The following is a 22,813-nucleotide window of genomic DNA, read 5'->3' on the forward strand; positions in this document are numbered from 1 at the left end:
TGTGTGTGTGTATATATATATATATATTCCTAGGATTCTAGGATTTTATATATATATAAGAAGTATATATATATATATATATATACACACATATACTTTTTAACATGTATTCTATACTTTTATACTATGTCTCTTTTCAAGAGGATTTGAGTTCATTTTCAGAGGACAATTTTTCTTTCTTTTTTTTTTTTTTGAGAACAATTTTGCAAGATGTCATTTTCTCTGACACATATGTACCCAGGTTAGATATTTTATATACACACACATATTATAGATTTTAAGCACATGTGTATGTTTAATGCATGTTTAATCTTCAGTGAGATTATTTTAGGAGAAATTCTTTCTTTTGCTAAAGTATCATGCCTTTTAAATGTTTTTGTTTTATAGTAGGCTACATTATGTATTAACAGGTTTGGAATTTATAAATTTCTTAAATAAGCAAGATAATATGTGTGAAATGCTTATCTACAGCTAGGACCTCAATATTTTTTCACTAAATGATAGTAACTATTATTTTAATGTAGTAGAAAACAAATGAATATGTTTAATTAAAACTTAACCAATAAGGGAAAACAATTTAACTTAGAATTCTTTGTGATCATTATAACTTTGAAATAATTTTCTATTTATTAGCTATTATTTACTCAGCCTCTAATATATAATGCTATATGATGTTGCTTGAAATTAATGCAAATTCTTTTTTTTTTTTTTTTTTTTTTTAAATTTTTTTTTTTTTTATTTATTTATGATAGTCACAGAGAGAGAGAGAGAGAGAGAGAGAGAGAGAGAGAGAGAGGCAGAGACATAGGCAGAGGAAGAAGCAGACTCCATGCACCAGGAGCCCGATGTGGGATTTGATCCTGGGTCTCCAGGATCGTGCCCTGGGCCAAAGGCAGGCGCCAAACCGCTGCGCCACCCAGGGATCCCGCAAATTCTTAATAGTAATATGACAACATGTAATGTATTTTCCCTGCCCCTTTTCTACTGTACATCTTCTACAGGACTTTTTTGATCAAAATTACCTCTGTGGATCAATGTGAAAAAGAAATTACATATTTTTTAAAAATATTTTATTTATTTATTCATGAGAGACACACAGAGAGAGAGGCAGAGACACAGGCAGAGGGAGAAGCAGGCTTCCATGTGGAGAGCCTGACGTGGGACTCTATCCCGGGTCTCCAAGATCACACCCTGGGCCGAAGGCGGCACTAAACCGCTGAGCCACCTGGACTGCCCAGAAATTACATATTAATAATGCTCAATTTAAAGATATTTTCAGTTGGAGGCATTTGGACACATACTCCACTGATTACTTTGAGAGTTCATCAAGATTAACTCTTGATGTTAATGGTGGTCTAGCACCATACCATTCATTATGTCTCTTTAAAATTTTTTTTAAATTTTTTATTTTTTTTTTAAGATTTTATTTATCCATTCATGAAAGACACGGGAGAGGCAGAGACATAAGAAGAGGAAGAATCAGGGTCCCTGTAGGGAGCCTGATGTGGGACTCGGTCCCAGGACTCTGGATCATGCCCTGAGCCAAAGGCAAACTCTCAACCACTGAGCCACCCAGGGGCCCTATCATTCATTATCTCTTAAGACTGTAAACTATAAGGGTAAATAAGAATTTTTTATATTAGAGGAAAAATACCACTGATACAATAGTAATAATTCTTAGCAAGAAAATGAAACTTTTCAAAGATTCTAGGATTTTTTTTTCTTAAAGATTGATTGATTGATTAGAGCAGTAAGCAAGAACATCAGTAGAGGGAGGGACCAGACGGAGAGGAAAAAGTAGGCTCCCCACTGAGTAGGGAGCCTGATACAGGGCTCAATCCCAAGCCCCGGGGATTATGACCTGAGCTGAAGGCAAATGCCTAACCAGCTGAGCCACCGAGGTGCCCCCAAAGATTCTAGGATTTTAAGGACAATATATAGAATGAACTTTCCCAGACAGGGATGCTGGTTGTCTTGATTTTGTGAAGCCTTCAAAGCAGCACTTGAAAGGATAATGACAAGTAAAGATATACATGTTTTCACATATTATACATAGTTCACAAAGCACACTGAATATAGTATAGGTGGGGGATGGTGGGGTGACCTGAAAGACACTACTTTATGCTATGGAGGTCAACATCAAGGATTAAACCATGTTGATACTATGTAAACTTGACATGATATAATGAAAATGGTACTCTACTTCTGTGATCTTCCTTCCCCAAACTCATAGCCCCAGTCTAATCATGAGAAAATCTCAAATTCCAATCGAGGAGTGTGCAACAGTGCACCTGAATATCATTCTACTCATCAAAACTATCAAGTATTATCAAAAGTAGATAAAGTCTGAGAAACTGTCACAACCAAGAGATGCTGGCAGGACAAGTAAATGTAATGTGGTATCATGGGTGGGATCCTGGAACAGAAAAAGGACATTATGTAAACATTATGGAGATTTCAATGCATTATGGACTTTAGTTAAAAATAATTTTGAATATTGGTTTATTACTTGTAACAAATGTACCATAATAATCTCAGATGTTGATATTAAGAGGAACCTGGATGGGTGGGAGTGGAGGGGGGGTATAGGACTCTATATAGCATTTGCTTAGATTTTCTGTAAGTATAAAACTGTTCCTAAAAATTAAGTCTACTAACTTTGAAAAGAAGGTTAAAAGGCAGAATTATAATGGCTTTCCTTTCATTTTTAATGTCTTGGTAATATTGCCCAAAATTAGCACCAGCAAATTATAAGGGATGAGATTATAGAAAGAGTTTCATTTCTATTTCTCCTATAAATTCTGAAGATTTTATATTCAAATCTTATTCCTTTTATTTGAAGAAAGAATTTACATTTTGAAAAACATTTAGTGACATGTTCATTGTAAAACTTAAGGAAATTCAAATAACTATGAAGAAAATAATTCACATATAATTGTTCTATTTAGAAATAACACTAAAACATTTTAGGGTTTTTTTTTCCCACGCCTGTTTGGCAAAATCTATTTCTATACAATATATTCTTTGGTAACCTACTTTTCTCATTTAATATCATGGATATCTTTCTGTATCAACTCTTGGCACGACTAGAGTGCTAAGCCAAAGTCACATTTTTATGTGCTTTTATGCATATTTCAGAATTTCCCTAGAACTTTTTTTTTTTTTGAGATTTCTTTATTTATTCATGATAGACACACACAGAGAGAGAGGCAGAGACACAGGCAGAGGGAGAAACAGGCTCCATGCTGGGAGCCCAACACGGGACTCAATCCCAGTACTCCAGGATCGCGCCCTGGGCCAAAGGCAGGTGCCAAACTGCTGAGCCACCCAGGGATCCCCTCCCTAGAACTTTTATAGCAGTTTATATATCCACAACCATGTTCTCAAAATACAGGAGTCATATAAATGGAGTCTAGTCAACATTTTAAAATTAGGGGATTTTCTTTAGAATTCCTAATTCCTTACTTCTTTTGAAAAATCAGTAGCTCTGGCAGCAGTGGGCCACATTCATTCCTCTAGGAAAACAATTAACTGGAGCTGAGTAGCTACTGCCACAAAAACCCTCCTTGTGTCCTTAGGTGAGGCCGAGTGTCATTGGACATTTCATTTTACCTATGCTTTGAAAAATGGTAGTATTAAGAAAAGTGTGAAATACTTATTGTGCATATATCTCCTGCAAAAGTGATAAAACAAGAGAGGGAGAAGGTCAGATTTTAAAAACCATGGGAGCATGCATAATATTTTTTCTGGAGGGAAACAATCTTATACATGTGCAATATGTCTACAAAGTATCTCCACTGAATCAATTCTAAAGCTGTGATTTTAAAATATAGTAAACACAACCCATTTTATTTATTTACTTACATCATCTTTCCCACTCCTATATGAATTTGAGTTAATCAGTACTTTCATAGTATTTTATTTTTGAAGTTCTGTTATTGTTTGTTGAAGAATTTTGAAGGACTGTTGCCTAAATATTGCCTAAATATAAATTCTTTATTAAGATGATGACAGTATCCACAGTTGGAGCATTTCTAATATCTTCATGAGTATTTGAATTATTTATCATTACAGCTTCTTGACTGAATATTCCTATTTTTACATTCTTATCTACTACATTATAATTCAGTGATAACTTAGAAAACTCACTTGTGAAAACTCACTTAAAGAACATGGGATTGTTTATTGGATATACCAGTAAAACTAAAGTTATGTTATTTCCATTTTATTCTAAATTTTTGTTTGACCTTGAACAACTTATTTAAAATTTATTTGGTAAATGATGAGATTAGTATATTCCTAATAATTGTATTTAAAGGAACCTGGATAAGAGCAGGTGGCTTTTGAACACTGTTTAGATAGGTGGCCTAGCCAAAGGAAATAGTTATAAACATCATAAATTCGCTTGTATGATAGGAGGAAAAGTGAAGTAAATAATAGTAATATGGTGATTAAAAGTAGGAGGAAAGAATAGGGCAAAATCATTTAGGGTTTGGAATAAAAGTACTTGAAGCATTTTAATTTGATATTTAAAGAAAAGTAATGAAGTAAGTATTTAATGTATGGTAGGTGTGGTAAGAGTACAATATAAATAGTTCTGAGGAAGATATTTAGCCGTATAATAGAATGAATGTTGGGAAACAAATCAAGTGTTTTAAATAGACAAAAGTGTGATAATATAAATAAGTCAAGGATGACCTCTCTTCTAATAATTAGAAGTTAGGACAATTTTGCCTATTCCTTAAAGAAAATATTTAAAACTGGAAAAGAGTGATTATTTTCCATTGTTGGCTCAGAAAAGTTAAACATATGTATTTCTTCTGATAGCCCATAGGAATATCATTTAGGATGGGTAGGGTTTTCCACATTTTAAACGAAATTATTTTCAGGGCTACTAGTTTTATATCCAATATTAGAATTTTGAGATTTGATTGTCTTTGCTGGAAATCAACCAAAACTTTGTTTTATTATGATTTAGTGTTTTTGTTTTTTGTAAGTGGAATGGTTAATTTCAAATTTGATATATGCATAGGTTTTAGTGGCCTCAAATGTAATCAGTTAAGATAGTAGTAGAATTTCACAGAATGCTGGTTTTTATGAACTAACATTTCTTGAAGGTATCCTACATGCTTAATTTTTCTGATATTTTTTTTGTCATTATAATGTGGTGCTTACCATTAGCAGGTTAACTGACATAGTAATACATTTCAAAAGAGAATACAGTGGATTGTATTGAGTTTAAAAGTATCAGTGTTTTGTGAGTTATTAAATTATGATACATTGAAAGATAATTAGACTTATAGTGCTCTTGGTTTCCTTTTCCCAGGTTTATATTCAGTGGTATTGCATGACTCTTGGTGATCAAATGGTGGATTGAGTATTTCAGGAGGAAATACATATGTGTGTAATCATATTTTTTAAATAATTATTTTATAGATGAGTGGTATGTTTCATGCAACCATGCTGTAATTTTTTTCTCCTGTAAATCTGTGTGGCAGTATATTTATGAAAATATTTATACAGACTCTTGGTTATTTTATTGAAAAATACCATTCTAAAAAAAAAAAAAAAGAAAAATACCATTCTACTAGGATGATAGAAGTTTAGCTAATGCTAGTTTATAGTTTATTATTGAAATGAAATTTTCCTTCTTTGAGTACTTATTATTTATATAATATAATAATATTATGTGTATTTGCACATCTATAAATAACATACAAACATGCATATGTTTTTACACAATATACTTTTTAAAAATAGGTATCTCAACGGCCATCTTTATCGAGCTTAGAAACTTTAATGGTCTCACAGAAGTCTGAAATTGAGTATTTACAGGAGAAACTAAAAATAGCAAATGAAAAACTGTCAGAGAGCAAATCTACCAATAAGGGTTCCTTAGAGAACAGCATCTGGACAAGTACTGAAGGAAAACATAAGGTAGGGACATTTTGTCATTTCGTGAATTTGTCAGGTGAGGCTGACAAAGCAAGCGATGAAATTAAAAAACAGCATTTACTTCTCTGCTTATATTTCTGGAAGCTTTGAAAAACATTATGTGCCAAATGCTTGATAAAAAATTGTTGTAAATAGAGAATTTTCCCTTTTTAAAGACTAATATATTCCTAACTTAATTAGATTAGTAGTATAGCTGTGTTAAAAAGTTTTGCTAAACTAGGTGTTATATAAGACTGATGAATCACTGAATTCTACCTCTGAAATTAATAATACATTATATGTTAATTGAATTTAAATAAATTAAAAAAATTTTAAAGGTTTATTAAGTATCCCTCATATATCTAATCTATAGATAAGTTAATTGAAGTAAAAAATCATTTTAAAGTAATATAGTTGTTAAAAGAAATATATATCTTAATGTTTCTATTTCATTCAGATATGATATTTAAAATACTGCCTATTTGGATATAAGCTATAAAGTGGAATTTAACGTTAATTTATACAATTATATAATTTTGGATTTAAAGGTGTAGCAACAGAAAAATAAGAATTTTTTAATCAAATGTTTATTAATGTTAGCTTTTCCTTTTTGTAGCATTTGTATTACAGTATATATACTATAGTATATATTCCTGTTATGCTGCAAAACATACTAAGCAAAATAAAAATTTTATATTACATTGTAAATATGTTACTATGTAACACTATCAATATGTTATCTCAGATAAATAAAAAGTAAGGAACTTTAGATATATTTTTCTCACATTTGTTACTTTAGCAGTAGAAAATAATGTTTTTATAAACAGAAAAGTGTTTTTCAAGATACTTGTTTTTAGTTCTTTCCATTTTTTCCTATGAGTAGAACTGTCTTAGTAAAGGAAGTATTTAAAAATAGACTCATGTTTTTATTATAGTCTTATTTACTCCCTCTAAGGTTATTAGTAATTTTCAGAAGAATGAGCTTTATGTATGTATATAGGTTTATTTATTTAAACATAACTGCATTCATGATACACTTCTTGCCATTTTGGAATAGTTTCTAAAGTATTGAGCTTTATTTAAATGAAAGAAAACATTCCTAAAATTGAGATACATTATATGGCCTAATTTGGTTGCTTGCTACATTGCTGAATTTAAAAAATGTACCACTCTGATGTTTTGTTGCTTTTAACAAAAGTCAAGAAAATGAGAGGGATATTTGGAATGAAATTTTCTTTCTTTTTCATAAGGACATGTAGTAAGTATGAACAATATGTTGCCCAGCTTTTAATAGTTGCTTTCACATATTCTTTCTCCAGATTGGTATATGAAGCTGTACATAATATAAACACACATTCTTGTCTCTAGTTAGCCACATTATAGTTAATGACCATATGGTCATTATGGTATAAGATCTACTGTCTGTTGTATTTATATTCCTCAAGCATATTGTTCCTTCAACTTCACAGTGTGTTAAACTATTTCAAAGGGAAAAAAATCCTTTCCCTCTTGTTTCTGGTTGTCCTATCAAGTGTAACCTTGGACCCTTATAGAGCAATTAGACCAGCCTCTATCCCCTCCTTTGTAATGAGGTTTCTTGCATTTCTGAGTCTATAACCCTTTAGTCTTCCCTAATGGGACATCATTATTCTGAAAGAAACAATGTAAATGTAAATGAATATTCTCATTAACGAGTCACAGAGAAACCTTTAGCGGTAGCACTGTGGTAATTCCGCTTGTTATTTCTCTGGTATTCCATGCAGGATTTTTTTTATAATTCATTATTAGTATTCAAAATTACTTGTTCTTTAATTTTGCATGTCTTTCATAATCCAGTGTTCCAACTAGTTCAACCATGTCCTTGTTTTATTCTCGAGGAACCACCTGTGAAACGTTCAAGGTCTTTGTCCCCAAAGAGCTCTTTCACAGACTCAGAGGAGCTGAGGAATCTGAAGAAAGCTGAAAGAAAGATTGAAAACTTAGAGAAGGCACTACAGCTAAAGGTGAACATTAAATCATTTTTTTATTAATAACCTCAAAAAGATAAAGATATACCAAAATAAACATTCACTTCACAAATCACTGCTTATCATTTATCTTTCCTGAATTTAATTACAGGTGTAAAAGTGTCTCATTGGTTGGCCTTGTTTTTCAGATTTCTGAGGATCATAAAGTAACAAAATATTTGCTGTTTGAATGTAAATATTTATTCATGACTTTAAAATTGTTGGGGAATATTTTAGCTTAATATTGGGAATAAATTCTTATACTTTTTCAGAGACAAAAAATAGAACTATAGCAAAGTAGAGAATTTTTCATAGTTCTTTATATCTGATAAACATATAAAAAAGAAAAGTGAGTTAAAAATTATACTCACCTAGCTCAAGTCACTTATAATTGTCCTTTATAGAAAAATTGTGTAGTCAAAATGATAAGTACATTATTTTTTCCATTTGACTATATTGAGACCTTTTATTTTTTCTGAATTTAATGTGGCTAAACTTGTCATTCATTAGTCACCACTACCCAAAGGCCTGCACTATAGGAGATTTAGCCATTTAATTGAATCTCAAATAGTTTTAACACATTTTATGACAACACCAATGTTTTATATGTGGTTAGAATCCAGTACATTTAAAGCCCAGATTCTTTGTCATATAATATAGATTACTCTTAGGGAGAAAAAGGTTCAACTTACATTTTGTGTGCTATAGAATAAAATAGTTTAGAGATATGGTTAACCTAAACTATAACTAATAATTTTTTCTGCCTTTTCACTAAACATTAAGTTAATTTATACTTATGTAGTTAGACTGTTAGTGCTAAAAGAAAGGAAAATTATCATCTGTTGATTGACAGAGATTATCATCTATCATCTACCAAAAATAAAATGATCTGATGACATCAGCTTGCTAGCATTTAGCCTACTTGAAATATATACACCTGGAGTTATTTATTTATTTATTTTATTTATTTCATTTTAGTAATCTCTACACCCATTGTGGGGCCCGAACTCACAACCCCAGGATCAAGAGTCGCATGCTTTTCTGACTGAGCCAGCCAGGTGGCCCACACTTGGAGTTATTTGCTCATTAATTTGTTTACTCAATGACAACTTACTAAGCAATGCAGCTAGCCAAACAAGTAACTTTACAACAGGAGACAGGATAAGTGTCTATCATTCAAGACCCTAGTTAAGAAGATGCTGCATGAGCACTTGGAACCTAGTATCTTAATGTAAACATGGGAGTACACACGAGATATTAAGAACACGTTTAGCAAGCCAGTTTATCATCTTCCTCCTTTTGCATAATTCTTGAAATTCACATCCTATATTAATCTGGTTTCTTCAGAGAAACAGAACCAATAGGATATAACCCTTTAGTCTTCCCTAATGAGACATTGCTACTCTGAAAGAAAGATAAAGGTACCTATATCTATGTTGAAATATCTATCTATCCAGAGAGAGAGAAAGAGAGATAAAGATTGATTGATTTACTATAAGGAATTGGGTCATACAATTATAGAGACTGAGAAGTCCAAGATCTACAGTTGTGAAACTGGAGATCAGGAGACCCAATGGTATAGTTTCAGTCTGGGTCCAACGGCCTGAAAATCAGGAAGCTGATGATGTAAATTCTAGTCCTAATCTCAGTCTGAGTCCAAAGGAACAAGACCAAAGATCTTTCTTATGCAGCCTTTTATTGTTTTCAGGCCTTCAGTGATTTGGATGAAGCGTATCACATTGGGAAGGGCAATATGCTTTACTCGGTATGCTGAATGATGTTTTCCTTTTGTACAGAAACATGCTCACAGATACACCCAGGAATAATGATTAACTAAATATTTGGTCAGTCAAGTTACACATAAAATTAACTACCACATATCCCATTCAATAATAACAGATCTCCATTCATTTGCCCCCAAAAGTCTGTGAGTCTTTGACAGTCCCTTGTTTGGGGAAGGAAAGAGTAGAGCAATTCGGTCATTTTTAGAGCTATCTTTTTCCACTTTTTGAATTTTTATTTTCATAAAGATCCTCAGAAATATTATATTAATTTTTCATTCCTTTCTCTTAATAACAGCTCTTTTGGGTGAGGCCTCAAGTTTATTTTCAGAGTAAAACTCTTTCTTCATACAATTTCTTCTTCATTTATACTTTTTTTGTATTCCTATTTCAAGTCAGTTGATGATAATATGAATTGCAAATGTATGTTTTTTTTCACAAATTTGCAATGTAAGGGGGAAAATGTGCGCAAATTTTTTCATTATATCTTATCTTTTAGTAGGAAAGGGTTTCTTATTTTATTTTTTAACGATTTTATGTATTTATTCATGAGAGACACACACACACAGAGAGAGAGAGAGAGAGAGAGAGAGAGAGAGAGGCAGAGAGAGAAGCAGGCTTCATGCAGGGATTCAATGTGGGACTCAATCCCAGGACTGCAGGATCGCGCCCTGAGCCAAAGGCAGGCACTCAACTACTGAGCCACCCAGGCGTCCCAAGGATTTCTTATTTTAAAGGAGCAAAATAGTTGAATGAAAAAAGCACTATGATTAAGAGCATTTATCAAATGAAGTGGGTAAAAAATAAACCTATAAAGTAAAAGCAACTCCAAAGACAGTGATTGGATCCAGGATACTTTTTTTTTAAATTTTTATTTATTTATGATAGTCACACACAGAGAGAGAGACAGAGAGAGGCAGAGACACAGGCAGAGGGAGAAGCAGGCTCCATGCACCAGGAGCCCGACGTGGGATTCGATCCCAGGTCTCCAGGATCGTGCCCTGGGCCAAAGGCAGGCGCTAAACCGCTGCGCCACCCAGGGATCCCCCAGGATACTTTTTTATTTATGGTCTCACTTTAGTAAGTATACCAGTCGTATTTAGTGAGGACAGAAGACTTCTTCCTATATATCGCTTAATTAGGGTATAATACTAGTATTATTAGTATTACTCAAGTATATGAGAATATAAGATTAGAAGGAGATTAATAACATATCCATATTCATTTCCTAGGGCTGTCATGACAAACTGGCTGGCTTAGAACAGAAATTTATTGACTCAAAGTTCTGGAGGCTAGAAAGTTCCAAACTCAAGATGTCGACAGGATTAGTTCCTTCTGACACCTGAGAGGGAGTATCTGTTCTATTTCTCTCTTCTGGTTTCCCATAGTTTCAGATATTCCTTGGCTTATGGATGGCATTCTCTCTATATCTTCATATTTCACATCATCTTCCCTTGATGTGTGTGTGTGTATGTGTGTCTGTGTCTGTCTATGTCTAAATTTCTCCTTTTAAAAGACACCAATCAGTTGGAGTAAGACCCACCCTAATGACCTCACTTTAACTTCATTACCTCTATAAAGACCTTATCACCAAATAAATCACATTTTGGGTAGTAGGGGCTAAGATTCCAACATATCTTTTTGGAGGGGATTCATTTCACCCCCTAACAATGTCTTATGTTTTTTTTTTTAAGATTTATTTATTTATTCATGAGAGACAGAGAAAGAGAGAGGCAGAAGCATAGACAGAGGGGGAAGCAGGCTTCTCACAAGGGTCAGTCCAGTATGGGACTCAATCCCAGATCCTGGGATCATGCCCTGAGCTGAAGGCAGACGCTCAGCTGCTGAGCCACCCAGGTGTCCTTCTTATGATGTTTAATATGCATTTGTTGATCATGGTGCTGTATTTGTTGACTGTTACCCATTAATACATGTTGAATTTTTGTCATGGCTTTCCCATATTGGTATTGTATTGGACACTGCTCTGCCAGAAGCTAATGAAAAGGCAGAGAAAAATATTCTGTACTCAATTATCAAAGGCAATGGATTAAAATATTTCACTTTTTGTGAGCTATTAAGATATCAGTATGCATTATGAATCTATAGAAATGTATAGATACCGAATCTATAGGAATGTTTAGATATCTTATTTCCCAAGTTTATTTGATTATATTATACCCATTAATATTTTCTAAAGACTTTTGTCCCATGGAAGATACTGTTGAAAACACTATATTAAACACAGGCTCCATGGCACAGTAGATAGCTTTGGGTCCCAAGTTGATCACCAAGGTGGACTGAAGGGAGAGAGTGACAAATAAGCCTCACCAGATAACCACCACTATGGAACATATATAGATGCACTTTGGCATATTGAAATGATGGCTTTATTATATTACCAGTAAATCATGCATATTATTCCAATACTAGTGGTGAATTTTGTAAAAATATTAATACATTCTCTTGCTTAGCTTACTTTTGTGAATAGTTGTACATGTTTTCAAGGTGGGTGGTCAAAGTTGTAATAAAAGAGCCAATAGTAATAGAAGAGATGAAAACTATTATTTTAAAAATCCTACCCATTTCTAAATCCTGACTTCATAAATGTAGTGTACTAACAACTTATAAAGCATAATTTGGAAAGCAATGCATCAGAGCTTTATTAAATCCTTCACTATCCTTGGGATCACTAATGCCATGAATCTCTGCTTTATGAACTTTAATGCATTTAGCAACTTGATTCTATTAGCACTTTTCTATGCCATTTAATCAGTATGTCCTTTGAAATTAGTTTATATGTCTCTTACTTTTTAATGCTCTAATATGCATTCTTCATACATTCAATTTTATACACTCTGCTGAAATTAAACATCCATGGGATCCTTGGTATTTTATAAAAGGTTTTTTTTTCTTTTTTAAAGATTTTATTTACTTATTCATGAGAGACACAGAGAGAGAGAGGCAGAGGGAGAAGCAGGCTCCATGCAGGGAGCCAAACATGGGACTCAGTCCCAGGTCTCCAGGATCACACCCTGGGCTGAAGGCAGCACTAAACCACTGAGCCACTCAGGCTGCCCAAAAGGTTTTTTTTTTTAAACTTTTAAAAAATTTTGCTATCATTCTGTGAAGATTGAACCACTGTTTTATTAACAATACTCATGTTCTTAGTTTGCCTTATGCCTGTCAAGGAGCCTTTGGCCAAACTCTAGTAGATTAGATCAAGAATCATTTTTTTTTCTTATGGACTCATAAGTGGAATTGCAAATATCATTGAGGAAAATCAGTTGATACAACCTTTCTATTTTCTATTTTCTAGTGTTTTAGTCATTCATACTTGTTCATGCACAGAAATTAGAGTCTCTAGGTTAGCTAGTTTAATTGCAAAATATAGGGAAGGTAGTCAGTAAGTGTTTTATTGAATGATCTAATATATAGACCTAATTCAGTGACTGCCTTTGGGGTATTTTGATGTATCCTCTAAGAAAAATATAGTTATTAATGATATTAGTTATTAATTAGTTATTAATGATACTATATTATCCTTCAGTCTTTACATTTGAATTTATTGTAAGATCTTTGGGTACAGTATTTCCCAAATGGAGTTCTACCGTTTTGACTTAGGCTATTATGTGGGACTTAAAGAATCATAATCTACACTATTATTAACTTGTATTTGTTAGAATATTATGAAAAATTTTTTGATTATTCTTTTTACACACTAAACATTTCTTTTGAGATAGCTAACTATTGCCTAAAGACTCCTGCTAAATCAATTCTTGCATTAGAAGAGGGAAATATATTTACATTTCCATAAAATTTTGTCTATTTCTGAAGCAGGCCAAAAAACAATAATCTGTAGGACTAATTTAACCCATAAATTACAGTTTGATAATAGCATTTGCAAACGACAAATCTGTACATGAAACTGCATTTTAAAATAATAATTATTGTAAATTATGACTATCAAATTGATTTGTCAGATAATCTCTAGTTAAATTTTTAATGGTTTAGATCTTATAATTTTATAAGAAATATGTAAACACTCTAGCATTAGGTGTAGTAAATTATGAAGCATGTAAAATTAAAGCAGAAAGCTCATCTCTAAAACTACTTTTCTATAATCACTACTTAATGGAAGGAACCACCTATTTCAATTACTATTGGAAAATCAAAACTATTTGCTAATATTAAATATATTACACTAATGTTTTAGGAAGAAGAGGTGCTTTGAGTAAATATTTTGCCTAGTAAAGAGCCTGGCACCTTGTGAGTGAACAGATCTCAGGAAATTTTTATTGAGTATTAATCTTTAGTGTAATTGCATAAGATAGTTGATTTCTATTTGAGAACTAGGGAAAACCTTAGGTATAAATTCAGTGATAAAGTTGCTGAGGCAGTACTGAAAAATGCTAAAATAATGACCATTAGTTACTAACAATAAGGAACTCAATTCATTCCATTGATTTAACAGAAGATTTTTGTGAAAGGCAACAGAAAATATCTGGATATCTCATTTTATTAATTTTTATTTCTTGTACAATCTTTTAGGTTCTATTTACTCAGAGTTTGTAGGGACTCTTAACACAGACTTTTAATGATTCCAAAACACTGGATTTGTATGTAATAATATTTAAGAAATTTGTTGTAAAGTAAGAGTTTGTGGGGAAGGAATTTCATTCAATGAAGAATAATTAGAGAAAGCCATTAGAATTTGACAAACTACTCAACTATGTATATTTGAAAATTGTATTTTGACATAAATCTTTTCTAACACCTGTACATTTCTTATAATTAGGTTATTAATAAATTTATAATATATCCTGTTTAAAATCCTAATAAGTCTTATTAGTTCTTAAGGAATCCTAATAAACGTAATGAACTTATGTTCATTTATAAGAAGGTAACATTATTAATTATGAGTTTCCCCAATTTAAATTATTTCACGTATTTAAGATTAGAAAGCTTATTGTTCAAAGAAGTGAAGTTATATTTGGATTGTTTACCAACAATAGAGAAAATTCAAGGTCAAGGTTAAATCAGTCATTGGTCTTAGAGGAAGAGAGATATAATTAGCTTTTATTTTAAAGATGGAGAAACTGGTATATACTGAATTTAAACAGCAATGTCAAGATAAAATTTACTAACTTTGATCAGCAAGACTTGAACTCTTATCAGCACTCAACACTCTGCATGTAATAGGCTTTTAATATATGGTTCTTCAATTGAAATGAACGAAGTTCAATTCAGTATCCTGAATTTTTAACCATAGTATTAAACTATGCTTCTCTTTAGCAAGTTTGCAGTACCTGTGATCTGTGTATCTTCTAAAACTCTTCAGGATAGCATTTTTTTGTGATTATCCCTTTCAAGTGATGCCAATCTCATACTTTTTCATCAAGCACTTTCATTTCCAGATGGTATACAGACACTTGGTACACATAGAACTCAAATACTTTCTAGTAACTACTTTAAAGTTTTATTGAAGTTATCCTACTAGACCTATATTCAAAGTAGAATGATAAAATATCCATATTGTTGAAACAGGTAGAATTGCTGTTAAATAATACAAACTGTATTATCTTACTGTTGAGATGAGAAGTTGATGGTCCCAGAAAACTGTGAATTTGGCTTCTTAATGATAAGGACACCAGTTAATATCTGGGAAGAGGAAAAGGAAGGAAGCTGACTTTTACTTTGTGCCACTATAAGGCAAGCACAGCGCCAAGGGCTTTACCTGTATATTCGCTCATTTAGTTTAGTCATCATGATTTAAATCTCTGTGCTGTTTTCCATATATTACAGAAAAAGGAATTAATTTAAGTAATGTTAAGATTATGCAGCTAACATGAAAGAGCTCCAAGAACAAAATTCAGATTTTTCTGTCATGTGTCTACTCATCTCACCTCACTATAATATTAGAGTACCTGTTACCTCCACTAAATAAGTATGCAAGTTCCTTCATATAGAAATATAAAAAGTTTAAAAAACAAATTTGAAATTCACAATAGCTAAAAAACTCAAGAAGTTACTTAATTTACTTTGAGAAACACAATGCATAAGTAGTATAAATACATCCTCTAAAAACTGAAAATTTGGCCTTTATAAGTTCATTTTGTAGGTATATCAAAAAATGAAGACCTACTTCATGTACTCTATTTAGAACATTTAGAAATTGTTGACTTTAATTGTCTAACCTAGTAATGTTTTTATGACCTCTTCAAGACTATGAAGCCCAGCCCTCACATTTCAATTCTGTATAGTATAACCCAGAAGATCAAGCTCTGCTACTTCAGATTTAGGTCCAGTTTTTTTCCCTCCTGTGTAATCCTTATGCTTTATACTAAACTAATCATGAGTCCATGAGTGGAAGCATTGATCTTACTATGATTAGTGTTTTTACACCAATTACATATGCATTTATAATTAACAAAATAATCATGTGTTATGTATGGACAAATCCTTTTGTTGAAAAAGAAAAAAAATTCTGTAAAATTGGCTCATAAATATTGGTATGTGTACTAATTGACAACAAGGGAAAGAATGAAACTAATTTTGAAATTACTAGCAGCTTAAAAAATGCAGTGAGAGGATTGATTTTACCAAGCAAATCTATTTTATGACTTTAAGAATCTTTCCCCTTCTTCTGCTTAAATAAGTATTATAAATTAATTTATATTTACTATTTTTTTCAAATTTCATATTTAGATGAGTAACCTTTTTATTTGCAACATTATACTAATACTTTCTTTAAACTTGTGTGTACTTGCCTTTTTGTGTTCTACAGAGCCAAGAAAATGATGAGCTAAGAGATGCCCATGAAAAACGCAAGGAAAGGCTACAGATGTTACAGACCAACTACAGAGCAGTAAAAGAGCAATTAAAACAGTGGGAAGAAGGCAGTGGCATGTGAGTTACATAGCTCATAAAGGCATTTCCCTAAATATTAAATGGAATGGAGTAGCATCATATAGGTGTTTTAATGGCTTTTGTTTGATTTTAAAGATATTATTTGCTATTCATATCTTTATTGTGAATTTTTAGATAGATAATATAAGTGAAAACAGATAAATATGCTAGCAATAACTAGATTTTCCTGTCATTTGCAGAATTCATAATGTAGGTGATTGTGAATTACTGTATACATTTTCAATATCAATAGAGTAGCTTAATAAAAGTAGATAATGCAAAAATAGTTCATATCCATAGGATTGAAAAAATTAAATAAATAAAATAATGGTATTACAGTTTGTAATTCAAAAACTATTTAAGTTTTAATTAAAAGACAAGAGAAATATTTAATTCACATATTTACAGTTAACTATCAGAAAACTACTTCAACCTAGTACGCAATTTGAAAATCTTTACTATCCATCAGTTTGTTCTGCAGCTTATCTGAATGAATTGGCGGTCTCAGTTCAATTGCTCTGAACAGGTGTTCAGATCTTGGTTAGTCGTAAGTGGCTCCCTTGTTAACAGTATCAACAGAGGGCAAAGGACTGAATGAGTACAGAAAATCTACTATCCTCTCATCTTTTGAGATGGATCCTTTAGGGCAATGTTGATGATACACATTGGTCTGTTCTATGGAGAAATACTGTTTCCAAATTGGCCAGTACAGCACTTTTACAAGATAAAAATGAATAGTTTGTTTTATGTACAGAAAATGAAAACATAAAGGGCATTTGGCATGTTTCGTAGGTAATTGTCACATCTAATATTTTCCTTTGAAGAATGGGAAGTGTTTCACTTGTCAGTAAAGTAGTGATAAAGCAATTTGTCCTGCATATAGCCTCTGCTCACCTAACTTCAGTAGTCACTAGAAGTGTGAAAACTACTTTCTGATATATTTACTGATAATAGCATGTTTTAAGATAGAGCATATGTACCACATTCAGATTGGTTGACAACAAATTCTAGAGGAGTTCATTGCTTATAAACCTTTTTAAGAAACTGACCATCCTACATGTTTTATTATTACTAGAATGAATGAGAGAAATAGACCTAAGACTATCATGTATCTGCCTAACAGTTTGCTTTCCAAGGTAAGAGTTTTTAGCCTTTTGGAAATTACAATATAGGATTTTAATTTCTACACATTTAAGTTTTAGGACATTTATTCCATAAATAGCTTGAATTAGGGAATGTATAAATGAATTTTCATTGCATTTTGAACATACTAAGGAAGAATACAACTTCATTTTAAAAATAGGACTCATGCCAGAAGAATAAAGAGAGCAAATCCTGAACAACTTCGACAAGAAGATTCTGATGCTGTATGGAATGAACTGGCCTATTTCAAAAGGGAGAATCAAGAGCTGATGATTCAAAAGTGAGTTTCCTTTTTAACAATGTAGACTTAGATAAATATTTGGGAGAATTTTTTTGTGACCTTTAGGTCATGAGAGAAATATAAAATTTGAAAATGAAATAATCTGGTTTTTGTTAATAAAAATAAAAAAAGGAATAGCATTTTAAATATATATGTGTGTAATACAATAACAAGTTGCACATTTGCTAGCTCTAGCTGAAACTGTATAATATGATCTAGGGATTGTGTTAATTAATGTGGCTCTCATCTGTTGGAGGTGTCGCTCTTCATTAGCCTGTATTTTAGACACTGCCGTGCTTCATTTTTGGAATGAGGTGGAGAGGGGATAACCTAGCCAGCCATCCTTGTTTGATCTCCTAGATACATACGCAATGCAGAATGCCTGAGCTCTCTTGGTTCCCTGCCCTGTCCTGCTAATCCCAGCTGAGCTCATTATGGTGTAGCCTTGCTGCTACTCTTGGAGCCAGAGCTGTCCAAGCTAATTACTGGTAGCAGCAGAACTGCCTGTTAAGGGTCTGGTATGGATCTGCTAACATGGTCCTTGGTAGTGACCTGCAAAAGACACTAGGGAATTGCTTTCTTTCTTGCTGTGCACTGCCTGTCCTTTGGGCTTAATGCTGATCCCTCCACATAGGTCTTTTAGCTGCCCTAAGTATAAAACTTGATGAAGGATACTCATATTTTAGAAAACATACAGTTTTCTTCCTTGATCTTATAATTCACAGGCTATTATATTCAGCTTGGCAAAGAAAGAACACTTTTTTTTTTTTTTTTGGAATATAAAGGAGTTAGACCAACATAATTAGCCTCTTTTGCTACCTGTTTCTTCATTTAGAGCTAATTTTTGACATCCAAACCATGCAATTTTTTTGAAAGCCTGATTTCTTTGAGATTACTAGAATTTAGCATTATGTGGCATAATGTGATTAAATATCATTGAATCTTTTTAGTTGTAAATCAGTATCTTACTTTGAATATTATATAATAACACATGTAACTATATTTCACCTTTTCCATGTAATGGTGTAATGATAAACTTTTGAGTAAATGATGTATCAGATTAAAATGTATACTTCCAATGATCTCTTAAAGTTCACTGTACTCTGTTAGTGCTAAAATCTGATGCTGATAATAAAGTCTCTTATCTTGAAAATTATTTATAGATTTGTCCAGAAATGGTCCCTGACAATTCTTAATAGCTTTATTGAAATATAATTCACAGGCAGCCCCAGTGGTTTGGTGCCGCCTGCAGCCCGGGGTGTGATCCTGGAGACCTGGGATCAAGTCCCATGTCAGGCTCCCTGCGTGGAGCCTGTTTCTCCCTCTGCCTGTGTCTCTGCCTCTCTCTCTCTCTCTCTCTCTCTGTCTCTAAGAATAAATAAATAATATCTTTAAAAATGTATATATAAGTCACCATATAAAGTGAATACTTCAGTGTCTTTTAGTATATTCAAAGAGCTATGTGTATCAACTATCACACTAAATTTTGGAATATTTTCATTTATCCTGTCTCCAAAACCCCACACCACTTAGCCCAATTCTTCTACTACTACCACCACCACCCTCCCTTCCTTAGATAACCAATGATCTACTTTCTGTGTCTATAGATTTATCGATTTTGAACACTGAGAAAAATTCATTAGATGATGTTATAATTTTTGCTTCAGGTGTCAAACATAATTGTAAAATTCAAAAGAAGGCTATTTTTAACCTTTCCACTGTTATTTCTTTACATCTGACCTTCCAAATTCTCTTTCACTCATTTTTTAAAAATTATTTCCTTTCTGTTTGAAGAGCTTTCCTTTAGACTTTTGTTTAGGTTAAGTTGGCTAGGAACAAATCCTCTAAATTTCCTTTATTTAAAATGTCTTAATTTCAGCTCCATTCCAGAAGGATGTTTTCAGTGATTAGAGAATTCTAGGTTAGCAACTTTCTTCTTTAGAACTTGAAAAATATGCCACTTCTGTGGTTTCTGATGAAAAATACATTGTTATTTGAATTGTTGTTCCCATAAAGGGAATGCATCATTCTCTTTAGCTGCTTTCCATCATTTTTATTTGTCTTTGCTTCTAAGAAGTTTAATTATGATATGTCTTGGGATGGATTTCTTTGGTTTATTCTGTTTGAGACTCTCTAAGCTTCCTGAAACACTAAGTTTGTGCTCTTTTTCAAATTTAGGAAATTTTGGTCATTATTTCTTTAAATATTTTTTTTCAGCCCCACATTCTTTGTTCCTCTCTTTTAGTATATTCAAAGAGCTATGTGTATCTGAAACTCTACTTTCATGAATATTAGATTTTTTAATATTGTCCTACAGTTCATTTTATTTTTAGCCTATTTTATCTCTGTTATTAAAACTGAATAATCTCTATTGTTCTGTCTTCAGGTTCACTAATTCTTTCTTCTTTTATCTGTTACCTTTGCTATTGAACCCATGCATTGAGTTTTTTATTTTGGTTTTTATAATTTTCAATTCTAAAATTTCCATTTTATTCTTCTTTATATCATATCACCTATTTATTTGCTGAGACTTTCTATTTTATTTGTTTCAAGATCATAATTGTTCATTGGAGCATTTTATTATTTTAAATCTTTATTTTTTAAAAGGTTTTTATTTAAGACAGAGAGCATAAGAGAGAAAACATGTACAAGTTGGGGGGAGGGGCAGAAGGAGAAGGAGAGGCAGATTCCCTGCTAAGCAGGGATCCCTACACGGGGCTCAATCCCAGGACCCCAGGATCATGGCCTGAGCCCTGAGCCGAAGGCAGATGCTTATCCAAACTGAGCCACTCAGGCACCCTTATTGGAGCATTTTAATTATGCCTACTTGAAAATCTTTGTTAAGTGGTGCTTGCCTGGCTCAGTTGGTATAAGCGTGTAACTCTTGATCTCAGAGTTGTGAATTTGCCCCTTCACAGTGGGCAAAGAGCTTATTTTTAAAAAATAATATAAAATCTTTGTCTAGTAATTCTGACATGTGCATTATTATTTGGGTGGTGGTGTTTTTAAATTACGATTTCTCCTTTAAGTTGAGATTTCCTTTGTTCTTGATAAGATGAGTGATTTTCAGTTGTCTCCTGTACATTGGAGGTATTATGTTTTGAGACATTGTATCGTATTTGAATCTTTTAACTGATATCTAATGGTATCATGCCTAAGGGAGAAGGGATAGGAGTCTTAGCTGACACTGCATTAAAGGATGTGTGAAGGGGTACCTTATTACTACTTGATGAGGGTGGAAGACCAGGCTTCTCATTTGAACTTTATTGACAGAGGTAGCAAGGATGCCTTCTTTTTCTTTCTTTCCCTTTCCCCAGTGATGTATGCCTAAAGTAGGATGGGTATTGTCTATTAAGATTCCTGTCCTGCTAATTTGCCCATTTCTCAGTTCTTTGGCCAGGGAGAGGAGAATTTCCTTGAGACTCTTGTTTGTATGTTTGTTTGTGTCTATTGGCATTCCTGGGTTATGGATTTCTCCAGTACCTACTTTGAGGTATTTAGGAGGAAAGAAGAAAGAGAATTTAGCACTGTGGGTTGTTCTTCTATTCCTATGGTCTCTTTCATGTCCTTCTTCTCCCTGCCTTTCAGAGTCTTCTTATATTTGTTTTATGTATCATATTCAGGGTTTTTATATTTAATTAGTGGGATGAATGGATGTAAACAGGGAACTAGAAGTTCTCAGTTGTTTTTCTATGGACAAGGCTGTCTTATTTTTGTGCATACATTGAAATCTAGGTTTTTTTTAAAAGAATTATTTATTTAAGATAGAGAACAGAAGGTAGAGGAGCAGAGGAAAAAGGATAAGCAGATTCTGTGTTGAGTGCAGAGCCCAAAGCAGGGCTTGATCCCAGGACCCTGAGATTATGACCTGAGCCAAATCAAAAGTTGGTCACTTAACCGATGAGCCACCCAAGCACCCCTGGCATCTAGTTTAATACTTAGTCCTATTTAAGTCTAGAATATATAAACGAAGATGTACTACAGATTTGAATAGTATTTCCTAACGCAATTACAATCTATGAACTAATGAATTGACTTGTTCTCTCAGTATTTCTCTAACAAATATTCATATTTTTTAAATTAATTCACTATTTAAACAAGAGCCAAGAATTAAGCTAGGGACTGAAATATTGAAGAACAATTTCAAACTCTAGTAAGATTTATTTATTTATTTACTTATTTACTTATTTATTTATTTATTTTTAAAGATTTTATTTATTGATTCATGAGAGACACAAAAAGAGAGAGGCAGAGACACAGGCAGAGAGAGAAGGAGGCTCCATCCAGGAAGCCCTATATAGGACTTGATCCCGGGACTCCAGGATCACACCCTGGGCTGAAGGCAGGCACTCAAAACCAGTCATCCTAAATGAGGTTTATTTTAGGGCCATCTGCCATGTGCCAGTGAGGTGAAATCATTATTTGGGATTATAGATAGTAAGAGGCAAGGAAAGCTTTCAGAAAGGCCAGCCAGGCTCACTCAGCTTTTCCACTTAGTTGTGGATGTTGCCTTACCATTGCTAAGTTAGATTTATGAACCAAAAAAAAAAAAAAAAAAAAAAGTCATGTTAACTTCTCCTAAGTGAACAAATAAACATTTTACTAAATAAGAACATTAGGATAAAAATACCTGTGTACATTATTTCTTAATAGTGATATAAAACTAAAAAAAAATAGTGATATAAAACTATAAAAAGAGGCTCAGATGCCACAGGATATTAAGCTTTTCTTATAATAAAATCCAGCATGTCCTTGCTAAGTAC

The 22,813-nt window shown here is 32.7% G+C and overlaps 1 protein-coding gene across 11 annotated transcripts in view; it reads left to right on the forward strand.

The window, feature by feature from the left end:
- CNTLN (centlein) overlaps positions 1-22,813 on the forward strand; it is a 317,280-nt gene that overhangs the window by 165,478 nt on the left and 128,989 nt on the right. For all 11 annotated transcript variants that reach the window (XM_049116145.1, XM_049116148.1, XM_049116152.1 and 8 more), the window contains 4 exons: positions 5,761-5,937; positions 7,812-7,937; positions 16,506-16,627; positions 17,931-18,050. In XM_049116145.1, coding sequence (XP_048972102.1) covers positions 5,761-5,937; positions 7,812-7,937; positions 16,506-16,627; positions 17,931-18,050 — 545 coding nt within the window. The remainder of the gene's footprint in view (positions 1-5,760; positions 5,938-7,811; positions 7,938-16,505; positions 16,628-17,930; positions 18,051-22,813) is intronic.

This window comes from Canis lupus, chromosome 11, assembly GCF_003254725.2.
Source record: "Canis lupus dingo isolate Sandy chromosome 11, ASM325472v2, whole genome shotgun sequence".
Classification (NCBI taxonomy): Eukaryota; Metazoa; Chordata; class Mammalia; order Carnivora; family Canidae; genus Canis; species Canis lupus.